This window comes from Blennius ocellaris (genome assembly GCF_963422515.1).
Source record: "Blennius ocellaris genome assembly, chromosome: 22".
NCBI lineage: Eukaryota > Metazoa > Chordata > Actinopteri > Blenniiformes > Blenniidae > Blennius > Blennius ocellaris.
The window spans coordinates 3,181,950-3,201,588 of NC_137671.1; the positions used below are offsets into that span (position 1 = coordinate 3,181,950).

At 46.5% G+C, this 19,639-nt stretch overlaps 1 protein-coding gene across 1 annotated transcript; it reads right to left on the minus strand.

Moving 5' to 3' along the window:
• Positions 1 to 146: 146 nt before the first annotated feature.
• On the minus strand, positions 147 to 19,429 carry gnptab (N-acetylglucosamine-1-phosphate transferase subunits alpha and beta; the record flags this gene model as incomplete). Its single annotated transcript, XM_080517877.1, is given in 24 exon segments — positions 147 to 2,129; positions 3,746 to 3,836; positions 4,867 to 4,978; positions 4,981 to 5,033; positions 5,164 to 5,262; positions 5,344 to 5,429; positions 5,494 to 5,607; positions 5,703 to 5,922; positions 6,352 to 6,551; positions 6,775 to 7,317; positions 7,320 to 7,735; positions 8,151 to 8,372; positions 8,439 to 8,562; positions 8,655 to 8,825; positions 9,295 to 9,474; positions 9,658 to 9,819; positions 15,672 to 15,806; positions 16,426 to 16,490; positions 17,334 to 17,434; positions 17,436 to 17,537; positions 17,626 to 17,676; positions 17,798 to 17,917; positions 18,568 to 18,653; positions 19,298 to 19,429. Coding segments are annotated over 24 exon segments (3,657 nt in total). The 3' UTR covers positions 147 to 2,057.
• Between the last annotated feature and the right edge of the window lie 210 nt (positions 19,430 to 19,639).

A 19,639-nucleotide genomic window follows, 5' to 3' on the forward strand; every position in this document is an offset into this window, starting at 1 on the left:
TGATATGAGCCACTTTTCATGTGCAATCTGCATAAAACGTGCATATTTACGACTCTACAAAATACTAAAACATCAAGCAAAATGACAAAGGCTCTAAACCAAATCATATTTATTTCATTCAAGATAGACGACTGAAACTGACGCAATCTGAGGAAATCCAGTTTCCCAACGTGTGACTCAGCATCTCTACCAACTCACATCACGTTGACATCCACTTCTACTTTCAACTTCCTGTTTTGTTTTTGTTTTTTTCCCCAATTCAATTACAGAAAAATGCTCAACTGACATTCGGAGGAGGTTGATAAACAGATGGCAGGCGTTGTCCAATCAGACGCATCAGTCCCCGTCGCAAAAAAAAAAAAAAATACAATCCGAAATAAGTTAGAAACATGCCGATGGGGGGGGGGGGGTCTGAATTTCAGACAGCAGCCGGCCCGTCGAGTCCCACGGGGACACACATCCGGGCGGCCGTGAAAGCTGGAGCATCGCATACATCTGTACCGTGTGGAAAACGATCGTCACAATATCGTCTAATCCCATTCATTCTCACTGTAAACCGTTACATCAGAGGCCGACGGGCAGAGGGCGACGGTTTAAAATAAAAAACATCCCAAAAAAAAAAAACGTTCAGACGGGCGGGAATGAACGAAGGCACTTCAAGTTTTCACGTTCCTCAAAAGGTGCCGTATGCAAGAGTTCGACTCACTGTACCCACTGGTGGCAAAGCGTGGAATTACAAAGAAGGATCCGGCTGCGGCGAGCCGGCGAACTCCCACAGAAACCTCTTACATACGGTTCCTCTGAAGACAGCAGACAAAATATTAAACAGTTACATTATCCCACTTCTGTATGTCGAGTTTCTCGATTTGTTTTAAATAAAGCTGTAGCAGTGAAAGAACAAACGGCTCAAGGAAAAAGAACATTTGCTTCATTCCGACTTCTTCTATTTTCAAATGTTTTGTTTAGAAATCAACAAAAATTTCCCCTGCATAAGCACAAAATGAGAAAAACTGACAACGGCACAAAATACTAACGTTAAAGTCATTCGGTATTTTTCAACAAAGCCTGATTTTAAGTCCTGACCTCTGAGGATAGAGGGAGTGTTTCTTCTGTTCGAGTGAACCAATAACTGCAAGATTGAAGATTTGCTTTAAAATAAAGCCGTAGTGGTTGAGGCTAATTTGTTGAATCTACAAATTGCTTTAAAACAGTTTGATGTGCACTCGAACGGTCAAAGACATTAAATTAATATTCATTTATAAAAAAAACAGAAAGAAAGCATGTCATGCTAATATTTCAGACGTTGGCACCAGCACGTTGTGCATTTGTTCTTTAAGGAGGGAAGTTGGACGTTGATGCAGGAGTTTCATGCACAGTCGTACCGATGCGACGGAAAAGGGGAGGGAACTGCAGGAATTTAGGAACTTGGTTCAGTATTTGATTCATTTTGTGTTTCCAAAAGTTTCAGGCTTTAACAACACAAAGTTACGGGAGGAGGACGGAGGAGTGTTGTTGGGTTTTTTTTTTTAGTGCCTCAATAATCCTGAATTAACTTGAATTAACTTTCATTCCAACTTTTCATCCATTTGTCGACAAATTCAAAGATATTTAACTTGTTATGATAAAAAAAAAATAGAGAGAGAGAAAAGGAGCGAAATACCAACATTCAAGAAACTGGCAGTTTTTTGTTGTTGTTGTTTTTTTCCCTCCAAGTCCTGCTCGTACCAAGAGTTTCATGCCTTAACAGCACACAGCATCGACGACGAGAGGAGAGTTTGTGGAGTGAGACGAGTGTCGGACCAACGACTCTCACTCTTCTTCTGCGGTTTCCTTTGGCTGGACAGCTCCGTCTGTCATCTTCTGAAACAATGTCTCCTCATCATCATCTCACCACAGTCCCTGCTGCATCTCTGCTGATGATGCAACACCACTCAAGAGTCTCCATGCCCCCCCCCCCAAGAGGAGCCTCTCCTGGCCTCAGAGCTGCTGACGAGGAGGAGGAGGAAGAGGAGGAGGAGGAGGTTTAGAAAAGAGAAAGTGAGGGACGTCTTCCTCTTTCACACCCTCTCTGGGTTTTCGTCCCTGGTCGCCCTGCGTCTGGGGAACAGCTTCCGCTTCAAAAGGACGAGCTGTGAAGAGAAGGAAGAGAAGGAAGAGGAGGAGGAGGAGGAGGAAGAGAGGGAGGATTCATCGTGAAAACATCACAGAAACTGTTGCCCAAACAACCCAGTGTCCCAACATGAGAGCAAAAGCTGCGTCAAAAAAAAAAGAGAAGTGTAGTTTGACACAGCTTTTACGCTCAATGTGCATTTGCTTTGTGTTTTTCACCTAAATCCCATTTGCTTTTTTTTCTCCACATTTTTGCATTTATCAATCTGCCGAATCATTTACACCCAGCAGAGCACCCTGTTCCAGAATGTTCTGCATGTTGCTTTTTGTGTGCCTGCACCCATTTTCACCAAAATCCCATCTGCTTTGACTGGGCGATTTCTTTTTTTTTTGTTATTTTGTGATTTTTGTGGAAACGATTGGCCTAATAGTTTATACAAATCCCGGCACACAATTCTGGAAGCTCCTGCACATTTTGATGTGCTTTTTGTGTACGTGCTCCGGTTACGCTCCAAAAACCCAGCAGCTTAAAAAGTCCCCTTGCCTCTTAAAGAGGTGGACACAGTTAAAGATCTCTTGTAAAAAAAGACTAAATATCAAAGTATCCTTCATAAATATGCCAAAATGTCAAACTACTGACACCGAAGCCTCTCAAACGTTTGTAACTGGCGAGAGAGGAGATAGCCGAGGACACTTGAACATCTCTGATCGTCTGATGCAGAAAGACATCAAACGTGAAAGACATCAAACCTCTACGACACCCGTGTCTTTCCTCCACAGCACTCCCCTGCAAGATGAAGAAATGTGACGCGCGGGAAGAAGCAAAGTGTTTGGTGGTGAATTCGTCTCAGTGTAGCACCGAGGGCTCAGGTCACGTCCGCTCTCTGGTGAGATCTACATTCCTGCTGCACCACATTTAAGGCACTGGAAAGTCATGAAAGAGAGTTTTTGTGTTGCTACACACCAACTACCTTGTAAGACGAATAAATAGATCTTAAAAAGCCTTCGCAGACATCTGTAACCCTAGAAAGTGAAGATGAGCACAGATAAGAGCGCCCGGCTCATCTGGTGTCAGAAAGACACCTGCAGTGACACCTGCACAGACAGCTGGGGGGGGGGGGGGATTCTCCTCAGGTCACTGCAACTATTGACCTTTCTGTAGCTTGTCTGAGGAGAAACTGGAAACCCTGGGATTAGGGGTTGGGGGGGGGTGGGGGGGTTTGGGTGCAGCTCAAAGCTCATCCTGGGGTCAGTTAGTCGTTAAGACCCGTCCTGACGTGTGTTCACCTGCTACCACCACCAAACTGGGAGGAAAGGAGAGAAACACACCTTTCTGTCACTTTACATTTCTTTGGCGTGATCTCTGGAAGCTCCTCCAGCGGGAATATCTAATTATCTGGCAACAAAGAAGGTCAAAGTGAATACACGGCGTCAAGAAAGGCAGAGCGCTGCTAGGGGGGGGGTCTTTGATTTCTGTGAAGTCGGGGGCCTGGCTCAGCTCGCCGAGCCGCCGCGACACACGAGACGGGTAACAGAGGCCTGAATCATAGTTCCGGCCTGAATCATGGAAATAGAGAGAAGAGTGTGTGTATGAGTGTGTGTGTGTGTGTGTGTGTGTGTGTGTAAACAAACCGACCTGCTCGGCGAAGAAGGACATGACGGTGAACACGACGAGCGTCACGAGGACGCAGTGGGTCCAGAACTTCAGCTTGTCCCGGTACAGCCGCCTGGAGGACGACACGCTACGGTGAGACGCCCAAGAGGACGGGAGGACACGTCAAACGCTGCGTCGCGCTTCACAATGAAATAACAGTGGTGTTACGTGAGAAGAGGGACGCGAGCAGCCTGCTGCCCCCCGGAAAGAGAAGACAACAACACATAATAACAATAATAATAATAATAATCTCATTCATTTGATTCACCTTCTTAGATATGCATTCAATCATTTTGTATTTTTCTCGTAAGTTAACGTTACATTTCAGTCGTTTGTTCACTCATTCATATATTCATTAATCTCGTCTGCGTAAGTTAATTAATCCATCTGAGAATGTATTAATTCCTGTGATTCCACATTCATTTAGTGTCTATTTTTTCTATTAGTTTATCGATTTATTTGCTATTTTCATTCCAATATGACCACCAGTGTAAAGACACTCCACCTCAGTATAAGAACTGTACGTTTCAATAGAATAACCCAAACTATGTTTACAGCTCTATTTGTTGATTTGTTGGTTGTGCGCCGAGTTTATATTGGTCCTCACGTTATTTATAAGTTGGAGTTAATGCTTATCAACTCTGCGCTGAGGCCCTGGTGTCTTCGTCAGATAACAAACAACCAAAATAAAGCTTTCTAATCTGATCCAGTATGCGGGGGGGGGGGGGGGGGGGGTGTACACCATCTGCCCACTGCTTTGCCCCTTCACACAGGAAAAGAGGTGCAAAGGACGAGGCCGTCGTCTTCAAACTATCTTTGAACGAGAGGCTGATTGGAAGCAGCTCGACCTCATTTTAAAGTCTCTGTAAGGTGGGAAACCCCCCCTGGTAGGGGGGTGGGGGGGGTATTGACACAAGATCCCTCCAACTCTCCAGGGGGGATTCCCAACACTTCACCCTGGCAGCCTCGTGTCCCCAGGCGGGACGACGATAATAAATCTGTAACGAAGCTCGACGCAACATTACAACGAAGCAGAAACTCTTTCGTGTCGATTCAAACTTTTTTTTGCAGACTGAAGACGCAATATGGCGCTGCAACCGTACCACTCCTGCAGCTCCTCCATGTGCAGGAACCTGTTGCGATACTCTCTGGGCAGCTCCAACTGGGACGGCAGCGGGAACATGGACTCGTAGAAATCCCTCAGCACGGCTTTCACGTCGCCGCGTCCTTGTGGCTGTGGTCGATGTTGTCGTTCAGACAGATGAACTTCCTTTCAGACGGAAATAAAAGACCGACTCTGTCAAGTTCATGACACCAAATTAAGGCGGCGGGGGAAGAAAAACAAAAAAAATAAACTATTTAAAAGCCATTATTTTGAAAGTAACTGAAGCTTTCTTTACCTGGGATTTTTCCTGATGTCGTCCAACTGGCCGACGACATGGGACACGTTGGTGCGCACCATCTTGAACGCGATCTCCTCCTCGCCCATGATCTCAAACCTGCCGGGTAAAAAGAGCCGAGTCAGCTTTTCGGAGCGTCGGCAGAGACGAGCCCGTCAGATCCGAAACGGAAGCGCTCACTTGTATTTGTTCTGGTCCTTGAAGGCCTTGAGGATGCGCTCGGTGATGGGCTTGCAGTGGAGGACGAGGCCCTTGGTGACGGGGGGCTGCGGAAACCGAACTGTCAACATCCAGTCCACGAACAGACGGCGGCCGTTTGTTCAGACTCACCATGCTGGGGTCGTAGTACGCCTCCTGGGTGGGGCTGACGAGGTGGAGCAGGGTCAGGTTGGTCGGGAGCGTCTTCGAGCAGTTTATGAGCAACTGCTCCAAACTCGTCAGGTCCTGGAAGCAACGCGAATAAGAAAAACCACACACTTTACATTAAGAATCTCCCACACACACACACACACACACTGTTGGAGGACAGTGGAGGAGACCTGCAGGCTGAGGGGAAGCTCGTGGATCCTGGTGGCCAGGGTTCGAATCTCGCGGTCCGACAGAACGCCCGAGTGGTCGGTGTCCACCTCGTCGAAGACGTCGGAGACGTTGAGCTGCTGCTGAGCGCTCATGAGGAAGTAGAAGTAGGAGAAGGCGAACTGCATGTCCTCGGAGTGGCGGACGCGGTGGCCGGACGTCTTGTCGAACTCGTCCGGGAATCTGAGGAGAAGAAAGAGTCTCTGGTTGAACAAATGGCTGCGGGAGCCACGTCGAATCTGTTATAGTTGCACTTTGACAAGTGAGAACAAGTTTGGAGAATTAAACAAGTCACATGTAAACAAGTGTGACAGGTTTGGTGTTTTGAAGGATCACTGATCCAAGACGATCCTGTAACTGCTCGCTGTCAGTGTCGTCTGGAAAATTAATGTATTTTAGCCGATTGCTCATATATCAGCTTTACACACAATAGACTGACATTGACCACTGTGAACACTACCACAGCACTCCATTGTGAAATTGTTCAATCTGCAAGAACTATGGTTACTAAAATACGTTTTTCAATTAACAGAAATATTATACTGATGTGGTTTTTTTTTTGTTTTCTTCCTGTGACTAGACTGTAAAGGTGCAGCCGTGCGGTCGCCTCACGTGTCCTGCAGCTCCTGCATGATGAGGCGGTCGATCATGTGCGGCATGTGCGCGGGGACTTTGCGCGACGTGAAGCCGAACTGGCTGTTGAGCAGCTTGTTGACGTAGCGCAGCGAGTCGGCGAACGTGTCCCGCAGCTTCCGGGCCGCCGCCGCGCCGTCGGCCTCGTACGAGAGCTCCCGCTGGAGACGCTCCTCTTCCTGCGGAGACGCACAAGAGGCAATTTCTGCACGTTTCTTCCGAGCAACAACAGTGAGTTTGAGCCCGGTCAACAGAGTGAAACAGAAATAGAAATGGAGCATAATAGAACAGAATTGATACTATTATTGACATCTGTAATCAACAATCTCACAGTCCCTACATGGTAACAACAAATACACGTTAAAGCTACTGGACGTGGACTATAAAGTGAGAGTTTCCCACCTCGAGCAGACGTTGGAAGAACTTCCTCCTCTCCCACGGCAGGAAGCCTCGGTCCGCCGACACGAAATGCTGCAGCTTCCTTCCCACCGGTGGAGCGTCCGCCTGCTCCGCCTGCTCCGCCCGACTCTCCGGGGCTTTTTTGTGGGCGATGCTGCTCAGGAGTTTGGACGCCATCGGCCGCCCCGCCGCAGCTTTCGCCTGTTTGTCGTCGATGCGAACCGAGACCAGAGGAGTCGCGCGTTTCTCCCTCGAGGTTTCGTTATTCTGGAGGAGGTCCGTTCCGTGCGGCTTTCCCTCCTCTCGCCCCGCCGCCGGGTTTCCATCAGTTCCTTGTCGGGCCGGATCCCTGTAAGGTTCCAGGAGTTCGGCCTTCGTCAGGTTGTACCCCTTCATGGTGATGTCGCCGATCAGCAGCTTCTCCTCCAGCTTCTGCAGCTCGTTGCGAACGGCGGCGGGTAAAGTCGACACGTTCAACGGCGGAACGCCGAGAACGACGGCCCGAGCCTCGTCGGGCTGCCTCCTCTGGATTTTCGGCCCACGTTTGTCTCGTCGGGAACGTCGGAGAACGGGAACGCCGGCTCCGGAGTCGGGGGCAGTTTCGGCTCTTTTCCCGCGTCTTTGCTCGCGGGCTGCGACACGTTGGCTTGAGGCGCCTCGCGGGTGTCGACCACCACGCTGAAGCTCACGAGGAACTCGGAGTCATCCTCCCCCTGGAGGCCCTGGAGGGTGAGGTTGTAGTGGATCTGGGTGGAGTTGTGGCCCGGGTGGAGGAGCAAGTGGATGGTCTTCCACTTGTTGGCGACGGAGGTGTGGCGGACCACGGCGCTGTCGCTGACGTGGGCCTCGGAGATCCTGCGGCCCAGTTTGGAGAACGTGAAGTAGGGCCTGACTTCACCCACGGGGAGGGTGTAGCGGCTCTGGTTCCTCAGCAGAGGGACTTGGTGCAGCTCGCCGAAGTGCGCTGTGAAGGACAAACGTGCATTCTGGGATTCAACTGCCACAATTGCAACTCTTCCGTGCTTTAAGTGAATTTTATCCTCCTTTCAACCTTTATTTAACCTGGTAGAAAACAGAAAACCTGGTAGAGAATGATCTGAATCATTCGTCTACAATTTCTTTGCAGGTATGGATTCATACACACTTCATGCTTACATTCATGTTTCGAGAACAGATGTGTAACAGTGTTAACAACGTTGAATTATGTAGCACTGTAGCACTTACAATAACCATTCAAAGCAATAAATTACTTTCTTTACTTTCATGCCATTAGATTTGTTGCCAGTGATCCTCAGATGTGTTTATTACCTGTACTAGTTTTTATAGTGGTTAAAAAAAAAAAAACCTACAATCTTCACGTGTATTTACTCGAAACCCACCTTGTCCACAGTCGCCCACGTCGAAGCCGCAGGCGAGCACGTTGCACGCCTGGTCGCAAAACTTGTCGGCCAGCCAGGAGTTGGCGCAGCCCTGGTTGCAGTACGACGTCCCCCCGAATCCTCCGGGGCCTCCCGCGAACTGCCACACCTGCCCTCCCACTCCGCCGGGCCCGCCGCCGCCGCCGCCGACCCCCGCGGGGAAGCGGCTGTTCCCCGCCGCACCTGTCAAGACGCCGGGATTAACACGCGGATCACGGGAAGCGTGTCGAGGTGGGCGTTGAGATTTACCCAGGCAGTCTCCTCCGTCCCAGTCACACGCCGAGTTGTTGCAGGCTTTGTCACAGTAGCCGTCTTTGATCCAGGACCCCGGGCAGCCTTCTGCACAGTTTGGTACGGGCCAGGTGAGATACACCTGCGGGGGGGCGGTAGAAAATATAGCTTCAGACTGCAGGTCAGGCTTCTGACCTTTTTTCCCCCCAGCACTTCTCACGGTTGCGTTCACACCTTCTGTCCTTTGGAGTGGCTGTAGAAGTCGTCGGGCCACACGTCTTTGCCGAACATGACGTCGTCGTTGAGGTAAATGAACTTCTGCGAGAGCCCCGGGATGCGATGGATGTGGGTCTCTATCGCTGGAGAGCTGAAGGTGGGAAGGTGGCTGTGATTGGAGAAGATATCCTGCAAGTCAAAAGAAGAAGAAACTTTATTTATAGAGCACCTTTCACAGATAAAATCACAAGGTGCTTCACAGAGGCATTAAAAACCATAAAATAGTGCGGACGGAATAATCACAGCCATGTCAACTAAAAGCTTGTCTGAACAGTCGTGTTTTCAGCTGCTTCTTAAAAGAATCAACAGAGTCGGCTACACGCAGCGACAAAGGAAGGTCGTTCCACAATCCAGGAGCAAACAGGAACATTTATACACATTTAACCGAAATCAAGGCATCTCAAATTTCTCATTTGACGACACATCAACTTTTAAAAATGTATCCATACAAACAAAAATGTTGAAATGGCACATCGTGGTTTTTGCAAGCTCACTGAAGGTCACACGTTCAGGACAGTCGGGTGGTAAAAAAAAACAGGCCACGCCTCTGAATCGGATGGGTTCAGAGCGGCGCTGGTGGGAGGCGGAGGGTTTTTACCTGATGTGTGACCACAGACACTCTGGGGTTGTCCAGGTTGAGCCAGGAGGGAATCTGCCCGTTGGTGACGATGAAGATGTGCCGCACCCAGGGGGCGTGCTTCTCCACCGAGCGCAGCGAGTAGCGGAGCTCCTCGTTGTCCTCGAAGCGGCTGGCGGACACGTCTTCGTCCTGTTTGGACTGAGGACATCAACGGGCGCCGGGTGAACGTCAACACCTCATATCTAATCATGAAATATTAGATACGGGCTAAAAACAACTACCCTACGAGAGGTTTTTGGTGTAGAAAATCAATTCTATATATTATGTTCTTTAGTGTCGACGTACAGACAATATTAAAATTAAACAGTAGTTGGCGAGCACCTGTGAGATGGCGGTCAGGTCCCAGAACAGGTAGCCTGGGCTGATGCTGAGCTCGTTCCCGTCCAGCGTCAGGTTCTTCTTGGCCTGCTGGGTCAGGTCGGTGAAGTCCTGCGGGCCGTTCAGGTGGAGCAGCGCGATGCTGGCCTCCGAGTACAACTCAAACTGAGAGGAGAGACAGAGCAGCATTCACTGGAGGCGTCTGCAAAGACTTTATTAAAATGTCATCTTTTTTAAATAAACTGCTGTGGAGAACGTCGTTTATTTAGGCTGAATTTTAAACGTCCTGACAGCGGGATTTCAGAAAAATTGGGTTTAAATTAGATCATATTCCAAGGTGAAAGCTGTGCTTTTGTGACCTTTGACCTTCGTGTTATAAGGGTGAAATTGAAGCTCCTATGCCCACGTGGCGTCATGTGCCAGCTGACAGAGTCAAAACAAACTGTGTTCGTGAAGAGGTGAGAGTTGAGGAGATTGTGTGATATCAGCCTCTAAAAGCGGCGACATGGAGGCAGAGCTGCGTCTGATCCTGGGCCAGTTATGAGAGCAGGGTGGGAGGGTGTGTTTTATTTATGTGAGGAGAGAGAGAGACACACACACACACACACACACACACACACACACACACACACACACACACACACACACACACACACACACACACACACACACACACACACACACACACACACACACACACACACACACACACACACACACACACACACACACACAGCTTTGTAACTATTTCACTAACCTCTGGTTGACTGAAGAAGGAGTTGCATCATTACTTGTGAAAGTATTCAATCAAAGAAAACGGTTTTATTTCATGGAGCGTTGAAAAGTCTCTTCTTTCAGTCAAACGTGGGGGGGGGGGGGGGGGGTGAGAAAAAGCCGCCGTGAAGTGACGGAGCAGGAGACACCAGCACCAGCTGTCTGCACTTTGAGCGAACGCGGTTGAAAATGAACGCCGCATAAGTAAACACCGTCGATGTCCAGAAGCTGCAGTTATCCTTGGCGGCAGTATTAACACGTCCCGGGTGGACGGCGCTCTCAACACTCCAGAAACCGTAATCACTGAGGTGTGCGTGTCTCCGCGGCTCCCTAACGGAAATGCAATTAGTGTGGAAAAACAGCGAGCCGACACGACGGTGAGAGATCTCCGTCGGCAGGTGGAGCGAGACGCCACGCTTGCACCTCCTGCTGGGAGGAGAAATCACCCTGAAATCTAGACGGCCCAACAGAGGTGGGTTTTCAGTCGCCATGTCGAACGTGGGAGTGATGAGTGCGACGCTAACACCCAGTTACAGATGTATTCCTGTCACTTTCAATACACAGTAGGCTTCAACGAGGGCAGGGTGGAGGGTTTTTCTTTGAAATGCTCACCAGCACAGAATCCAAGCAGTTTCTTCTGATTCTGATTTATATAAAGTTAGAGATTTGTCTGATTGCAGGCTGTTGAATCTGCTTTATTCCTCAATGATTCTCCCATATTTCAGTTATTGTGCTGAAGTCTGGGGTAATACTTCAACCAGCACCACTAAGCCCTTAGTCCTGTTGCAAAAAAAGAGCAATTAGAATCATCAGTAAGAAAGCTTATAGAGAACACACCAATCCTTTTATTTATTGAAAATAAACTTCTTAAAGTTAAGGACCTTGTCGACTTAAACATTTTGATTATTATGTGGAAAGCAAAACAAAAAATCATCATTTTCAGAACACGCTTGCACGGAACGTCGTTGAAACAGAAATGTCCATCTGTTTATGGAGTAAAACTGTGGAACTCTTTAAGTGTGGAATTTAAATGTTGTTTAAATGTTTACAAATTTAAGAAAATGTACAAACAGAAAATTTTGAGAGACTATGAAAAGAATTGAAAAAAAGAAATAAAAAAGAATTGACTGTAAACTGTTGAACTGTGAGACAAAAGGCTGTTTTTTGTTATGTTGTGTGACGTGGTGAGGAGTCGGGGGGAACGATGGTGAATCGAATTGATTTGATTTGTTGAAAAGTGCTAATAGGAACAGATAACACAAGATTAATCTTCTCTCTGTTCCCTTTTGTTCATGTATGAATGACAAATTATTATATATATATATATTGTGAAATGGCATGAAATAACATGAACAAATAAATAAATAAAATGATAACTAAATGACAAATTCTCCCGTCATAAAGATGGTTAATGGTAAGTGAAGGACCAAGACAGAAAGCTTCCATAAGTTCAGCTTCAAACAACTTCAAACACGACAAGACCCAATTTCAAATACTACCAGGGACACAAATACTTGTTTTTAGCCATTTTTGAAACGTGTTTAATGGATGCTTGGATTAAAAATATTGTCCTACAGGAAATCAACAACCTGCACTGCCCCCTGCTGGAGGTACTGGTGAACAACAACAGTGTTCAAGTGGGCACCGGAGGCATGTTTGGGGCAAGACTGTGCGGCGACGGCTTCACCAGTTGTTGAGAAGTGTAAAGAAGCATTTAACCCTTTTAATCGATGTGTTTTAGCACAAGACTGTTGCAGCTTTTCAAGATGACACACACACATGTCACAGCTATTCCAGATCATTAATAATAATCTTAAAACTTCAGGTTCAACAAGTTCAAACTGATTAATCTGGGGCTTTGTCTTAATTATTACTGCAGACCCCCCCCCCCCCCACTAGATTCCGGCTTGAATGATACTGAAACTGATAGTGACCGTGTGTTGACAAGTGCTTTCATGGCTCATTTCATTATCCAAACAGAAACCGGTACAACGAGACCGCAGACACTTGCTTGACTTGCTTATCAGCGTTTATGGATTGTGCGTTCTCCATCAGTGGCAGAAACTGGAAATATCATCTCAAACTGTTTTCACCTAATGGTGCCAGTCATAGTTCCACTCGCTGCGTATTTGACTTGCAGAAAACAGAACGGCGAGATTCCACTCCACGGTGCAGACGAGACCCCATGTGGATGAAAAACACAATCGGCCGGACTGGACGTCTGGCTGTCATCGCCATGGCGCTCCCTCCAACTCCGGCTATAAATACCGGCCCTGCCTCTCCCTCGGCACTATGCACATCATCCCTCTTTCAGGGAAGCGGCCCAGTCTCACCGGGAAAACACCGTGAAGTCCAAACCGGGCATGTGTGCGGCGGCCCGCGGACCCAGAGTCCTTCCAGCTCCACGCGCCAAACAAACACACTTTTCCTGGACTCACGCCCAACATGACCAAGGATCAGCGCACCGCCAAGCCACATCTCAAACATGAGAACTGGGATCCGGCCCCCACAACGGTTCCATTCACATCCAGAGGACAAACCACACACACACTTCCACTCCTCATTGACGAGATTGTTCTGTTAATGATCAAAATCAAGTTGTTGTTTGCTGTTTTTGTTGTTGTTGGGTTTTTTTTCTTCCTGTTTTTGTTTTTATTTAGTTTTTTTTGTTTCGTTCTGTTTTTCTCTTTGTTTTATGTCCTTTTATTTTTGCTTTTGTTATCATTGTTGTGATTATTTCGGTTTTTGCTCTGTTGTTGCTCAGGCTGGTTTAATCTCATGGCAGTTGGAAAATATTACTGTGATTACTGTATTGTTAAAAAGTAGAAAAAAAATTTATGTAGCACTAACAAGGGTATTGTATTTATCTCCCCACCAAGTCTCTCTCTGTCTTTCCTCTCCTCTCCTCCATCCTTTCACCCCAACCGGTCCTCAGAATTCCTCCACCTCTGACTCTGGTTTCTACAAAGTTTCTCCCTGTTGGGGGAGTTTTTCCTTTCTACAGTCGCAAACACACCTGCTTGCTCATGTGGATATGTTGGGCTTTTCTATTTTCTCTATAAAAGCACATTGGAATGACTGTAATGTATTCAAAAATGTCTTTCTTTTTTTTTTAATTTAAAAAAAAAAAAAAGAAAAAAGAAAAAGAACTGGGCTCCTGACAGGTAAAGTCCGGAGACGTGGCGGTGCGTGGACCGAGGGCCGAGAAAGGTCGGTAAAAATCCCCGTGACCTTTAAAGCGTGCCGGATGGCGCCGAGCCACTCCAAACAGTTGCTCTAATGTTAAACCCCCCCCCCCCCCCACCCCCCACCCGGCACGGCCAGCTAAGGTTACCGGCCAAATACCGCCTGGTTATTATCCCGCCGCGGCCGACCTGGAGACGAACGCGGTGGGGGAACGGCGGGACAACTGGGTGGAGGATATGTGGGTTAAAGACCGCTAACCTACATATGCACATATACAGCGATCCAGTGACGGCGCGGAGATTTACACGAGCTTCACAGTCACACAGGGCAGCTGCGCATTTCTGACTACTGCATACGATGCCATTACATAATGGATATTTTGGTCGTAATAATGTGTGCGAGCAAGTTGCAATTCAGTTTCATAGATTTTTGGGTCGTTTCAAATTGGGAAGGAAAAATTCCATGAGACATTTTGAGAGTGAGAAAACAAAAGTGTCAATAAAGAGAGTGCAAGAAAGTAAAATGTGTGTCATTTTTGTCATTTATATTTCCAAATCTATTCATTTTCATGCATTTCTACAACCTGTTCTTAGTTCTTTTATCAAACCTCTGCAAATTATATACTTTTATTTTTTTGCATGTACTTGTTTCTGTTTATCTAATTTCAGGAGGAAATCATCTCATTTTTGTAATTAATTGTATTTATTAATCGTTTGTACCGGTGCCTATCTACCCACTTATTCATTATATCTTTAAAATGTCTTTTTCCCCTCAATACTTCATCTTTGTTTATCTTATAACTCCAGATCCCCTGCTGATTCAATGAAGGACACAAAACAAAACACTTATGAAAGCCATTACCTAACATCACCCACTAACCGTCCCCAGCGACGGCGGCGGGACGAAGGGAAGGACAGTCGACCCGGGGTCACAACGCTCCGTGCCCCTTTTTATTTACTTTGATTATTAGAGTAATCTGACGCTGGTTAGTGGAATTCCTGCTGCTCAGAATATAAAGCAGAGCTCTGAGAAGAGAAAATTATTACACGCACAAGCAGCAGGGGTACAAAGACGCCCCTCATTTCAAGAGAAAGAGGACATTTATAGCAGAACTTCGCCTCGATAAGGAAGTCAAGACAATCTTATAATCAAATCTAGATTTGTTTTGTCGTTTTTGTTGCAGTTATTAAACTATACAAGAATATCCAAACCGCCATCACCACAATATCTTCAGGAAACGTCACCGCATTCCTGAATCTACTTTGAACAGTCACCACAGAGCTTTAAAAAAAAAAAAAAAGTGAAACTCTGCCCCCTGCTGGCCATAAAAAAATCGACACATTCCTCTTTTTCAGGAAACTGCCGCAGGTTTCTAGAGTTTTTTCTTTTGATCCGTTTTTTTTTTCCCTCTCAAGAAATACATTGAATGTCTTTACATCCTGGTTTGATGTAATGCAATTCTTTAAGAAGAAGATAATGCATGATCAACTAAATACAGGCTGAATATCATTATTTTCTCAGAGTCTTCTTTTGCACGTATCAAGTTGTGGAGCAGTGGAGACGCATGTTCTCCCCTGTGTGTGTGCGTGTGTGTGTGTGTGTGTGTGTGTGTGTGTGTGTGTGTGTGTGTGTGTGTGTGTGTGTGTGTGTGTGTGTGTGTGTGTGTGTGTGTGTGTTTCCTCTCACAGTAAAGACATGGGTTTGAGGTCGATTGGTCTCATTCTTCCAGTTTTACTTCAAGTTTCTTAAGATACCGAGAAGAAGATCATGTGACAAATGTGTGATCGGCGGTTTGTCGTACTGAGGAAGTCAGGAGGCCAATTTGATAACATTATAGATATACCAATATATATCTGTTTTCTGGAAGCTTCTGTCTTTGTTTTTTTTTAACAAATAGTCAAGAAATGATGGTTCTGATAAGGACACGTGAAAAATCACATGAGCAGTGGCTCGAAAAATCAGTTCCAGGGAGGATTTCCCGTCCAATGTCACTTTGTTTTCTTCTGTATTGAGAGAATGTCAGTGCTGCGGGATGATGTTGGAATAAAAACTCGTACCTGTTTGATCTTGCTGGTTACGACTGAAGGAAGTTTGACTCGCAGCTGCTCCGTCTCCTTGTAGGAGGCCGGGAAGCCGCTCAGATACGCCAGCGAGTGCATGCGGATCAGCCCCGGCGCCTCTTTGTCCGTCGTCTGCAAAGAGACGGACGAGAATCTCAGGGCGAAACCACGTCTGTGTTCATTTCTGTCCTTTCTATGTTCATAATCGACAATACGACACAACTATCGTGGACTGCTTCTTATAGTTAAACTGCTGAGTGGGACACATTCTTTCATGAGGTTTTTTTTTTTTATTTCTCAGTCTCAACTTCATATATAACTAACATTTTCTCTCGCTCTCCTTTCTCTTTCTCCCTCTGATGGTAGAAGTGTGAGTTTGTGATCTGTGCACTCCGACTCGACTCCCAAACTGCAGTGAGTCAATCAGCTTTCCCTCCGACAGCGGCTTGTTTTGTTGTTCTGCATTTTTGTCTCTTAGGTCAACTCAACATTATTCATACAGCACTCAAGAAAAAAAACCAACAGATCTGAAAGAAAGCACTTGTACACAGGTACACTTAAAAAATATATAGAATAAAGAACCATATAAACATGAGAAACCAGATAAATATACTTATCTATTACTATATTATCGGCTGCAGTTAATACATTTTCTATAAAATAATTTTAAATGCTACTTTAATAATATAGGGACTATTAATATTGCATTATTAGCCTTATTGAATTTATATAATAGCAAATATAAACTCACCAGGTAACATCTGGTCACGGAGAATGTGTGGACTTGTTTGGACAGGTCGGTGTAGGCTTGATCAGCTGGAACGTGTTAGAATGAAGATAGAAACAGAAACAGCTCAAAAACAAATCCTGGTGAGAAACTCTCACATGATCACAGATTTTTGAAAAAGTGTTTTTAAGAAAATACTTATTAGCTTCAGTCTCCGAGTGTAATGACGGCATTTCAGTAAAATGTTGGATTGAAGGTGAAACTTTTAAATTGCTGATAAGCCTGAGTTCTGTCACAAAGTAGTTCTCGGACATTTCCCAACAGGAGCGACGCCTTCCAGCAAAGAAAACATGCTGATGGAGGAGTGGAGTTTAATCTTCCAGACGCTGATCAAACAGAGACACCAGAAGGTTTCCAACAACGTCAAGAGTGAATAAACCTTTCTGATTAATACTGCCGCAGTAAATGAATGCTGGTCACTTGGCACGCCTCAGTAAGTCCCATTTAGATTAGAAATTCACCATTTTTCTTATGACTAATTACATTTCCACGTCTCAGCGTTCCTATTTGGAGATTAAACTGCTGCTCGGACTTCGCCTGTATTGAATGTTTATGCTGCTGTTAGCAGATTTTTTTTTTCTCCACCGTCATCATCATCATCATTACTGGAATAAATAAAATACTGAACAAACAAAAATCCAGTAGTCTAAAAACATAACAGATATCTTAACAGTTAATATAAATTATCTCTATAATTAGAAAAAAAAATGTAGTGGGAAAGATTAGTGGAACTAATGAACATTTTTTCCCCCCAAAAAATGCATGTAAATTAAACTAAATGAGATTATTTTGCATTTCAATCCGTATTTTGGAAACGTGGTCACACGTGGAGATTCTTCCGCTGATCTGGAGTGCGTCCCCGTCGTCTTTACCTTCGGCCTGCGAGTGGAAGACGAGCACGGAGACGGGGCTGGGCGGAGGGACGGCTTTGTTGAGGAGCAGCAGCTCTTTGGCGCTGGAGAAGGAGGGGGGAGAGCGACGGCAGCTCCTTCAGCGTGACGTTGGGCGGCAGCGCGGGGTCCAGCGCCAGCATGGGCGCCACGATGCAGTGAGACAGCAGGCACTCCGGCTTCACGCTTCAGACGCAAGAAGAGACGGAACAACCTCAGACACAAGAGGGGGGGGGGGGGGGGGGGGGGGGGTCTATGGGAAAATGAAACTCACCTCTCCTTTGGAACTTCCGTTGTCTCGTTTGCATTTCTCCCCAAGCGTTCCCTAAAAAGCAACAGGAAGCAAGTCATTCCAGGTGACGTAAAGCCAAAAGGTGGGAGCTGCACGTGGGGGGGGGGGGGGGGCAGGCAGTGTGTTAACGCTCCGCCAGCAGACTCACGGCTACCTCAGGGCCCTCTGCTCCTCCTCCAGCTGGTCCCTGACGGCCTTCAGCTCCTTCAGCAGGGCCACGTCGGTGCCGTTCACCCACGTGTAAACCACGTCGATGGGCATGGGCAGACAGAGCCTGGGGAGGGACGGGGGACACAAACACCGTGGCTCAAGACCGCTGCTGAGCCGTCGCCCTCATTCTGTCTCCCAACGCGTCTCCGGGCTCCTTTCTCTTCATGCATGGCTGCAGTTTTTACATTTCGAGGTTATTTGTGAGCCTAATTTGCGATTTTTTTTTTTGCGTGGTTGTTTAACTGCAATTTAATACTCTTGCATAATAAAGTTAAACACTTTTCTCTGCCTGATCTTGTTTGGCAGAAATCAGCTGCTTTCTAGTCTGAAAAATTGAAGATGAAGTTGTCTTGCTTCACAGCCAGAAAAAAAACCCATTATGTTTCTATATCAAAGAATACATATTAATCTGTGAGGGTTCATGTTAGAGCTGGTACTTTATTACAACGCAACATGACACAGTGATAAATGATCACATTTTAGCGTTGACTGGAGGTGAAGATGCTGAGATTTTCACTGTTGGTGTGCAGGATAAGCCACATTACAGGTGAGAAGTACAAGTACAGGCCTGGTTGCATATGATTTGTGTTTCCGCTGAACCCCAGCAAGTCTTACTTGTGACTTTATAGTAGTGGGACTGGCTGTAAACGGGATCCTGTATTTCTTGTTTGTTTTGTGACGACGGCGCGAATCTTTGGCAGGATGACAGCTCACCTGCTTTGGAAGGACCTCCCACCGACATTGTCTCTGTAGGAGTCGAACAGCACATGATATTGGTCCCGACTCCACTCCACCACCACCTGCAAGGACAAAATATGTTCTCACGTTTTGTTTTGTTTTTTCTCCCCCAGATATCACCTGCAGGACAGAGTCACACCGATCCACATTCACACAGCAGCAGCTTTCCAACAGGAAATAATTACAAACAGTAAATACCGAACACTATCTTCTGATGAACATGACGCAGTTAAAGAGATCAAATTAAAAATCCATGCTGCATTTTGCTATATTTTAACTTCTGTATTTACTCTGTAGATAAAGTATTTCTGTTCTATTCTATTTTGGAAAAAAAGGTGCATGAGCAAACTTACAGTACTTTTTCATGAAACACGTTGCCATTAATATATTGGAACTTGTGCAAAGTAGATTAATGCAAAGTTTAAAGTGTGTAAGGAGTGTTCACCTCTCTCCCTCAAGACGTGACAGTGAATCACAAACATCTGTCACACATTTTCATTATCAAATGGAACTAAAGTGCAGGTTGTTGTATTTTATGAGCCAGAATTGGCAGGAACCGAACATATAATCATTAAAAGCGGTGGCGGAAGTTCTCCGGAGCCGACTGGCGCCTGACGAGCGAGCTCACTTGTAAAAAAAAAAAAAGGAGCTTTTTTTTCTGGACGGACTCTGGTTCGAGCAGCAGGACGAACGAAAGCAGACTCACTTCTCCGAACTGGAAGGCGGAAATTATCATGAGCACGATGCCTCCGAAGCACAGATACAGTCCATACCGGTGCGACAGGCAGGTGTAGGTCTGCCGCTGCAGCAGCTTCAGCACCGAGTTCACCACCACCATGGTTCTCCAGGTCATCCGCTGAACGCACCTGAGCGCAGGTAGACGCGGCGCGCGGGGACGGTAAACATGTCGAGGTGAGGGGTGGGGGGGGGGGACGACGACGCGGGTCTGTCAGCTGACCGGCCACACAGCGCGACTCATGACAGCCATACATCCAGCTCTTCTTCTGAGGCGCTGACGCGGTGGCTGTGACGTCGCTGCTGGCACGCT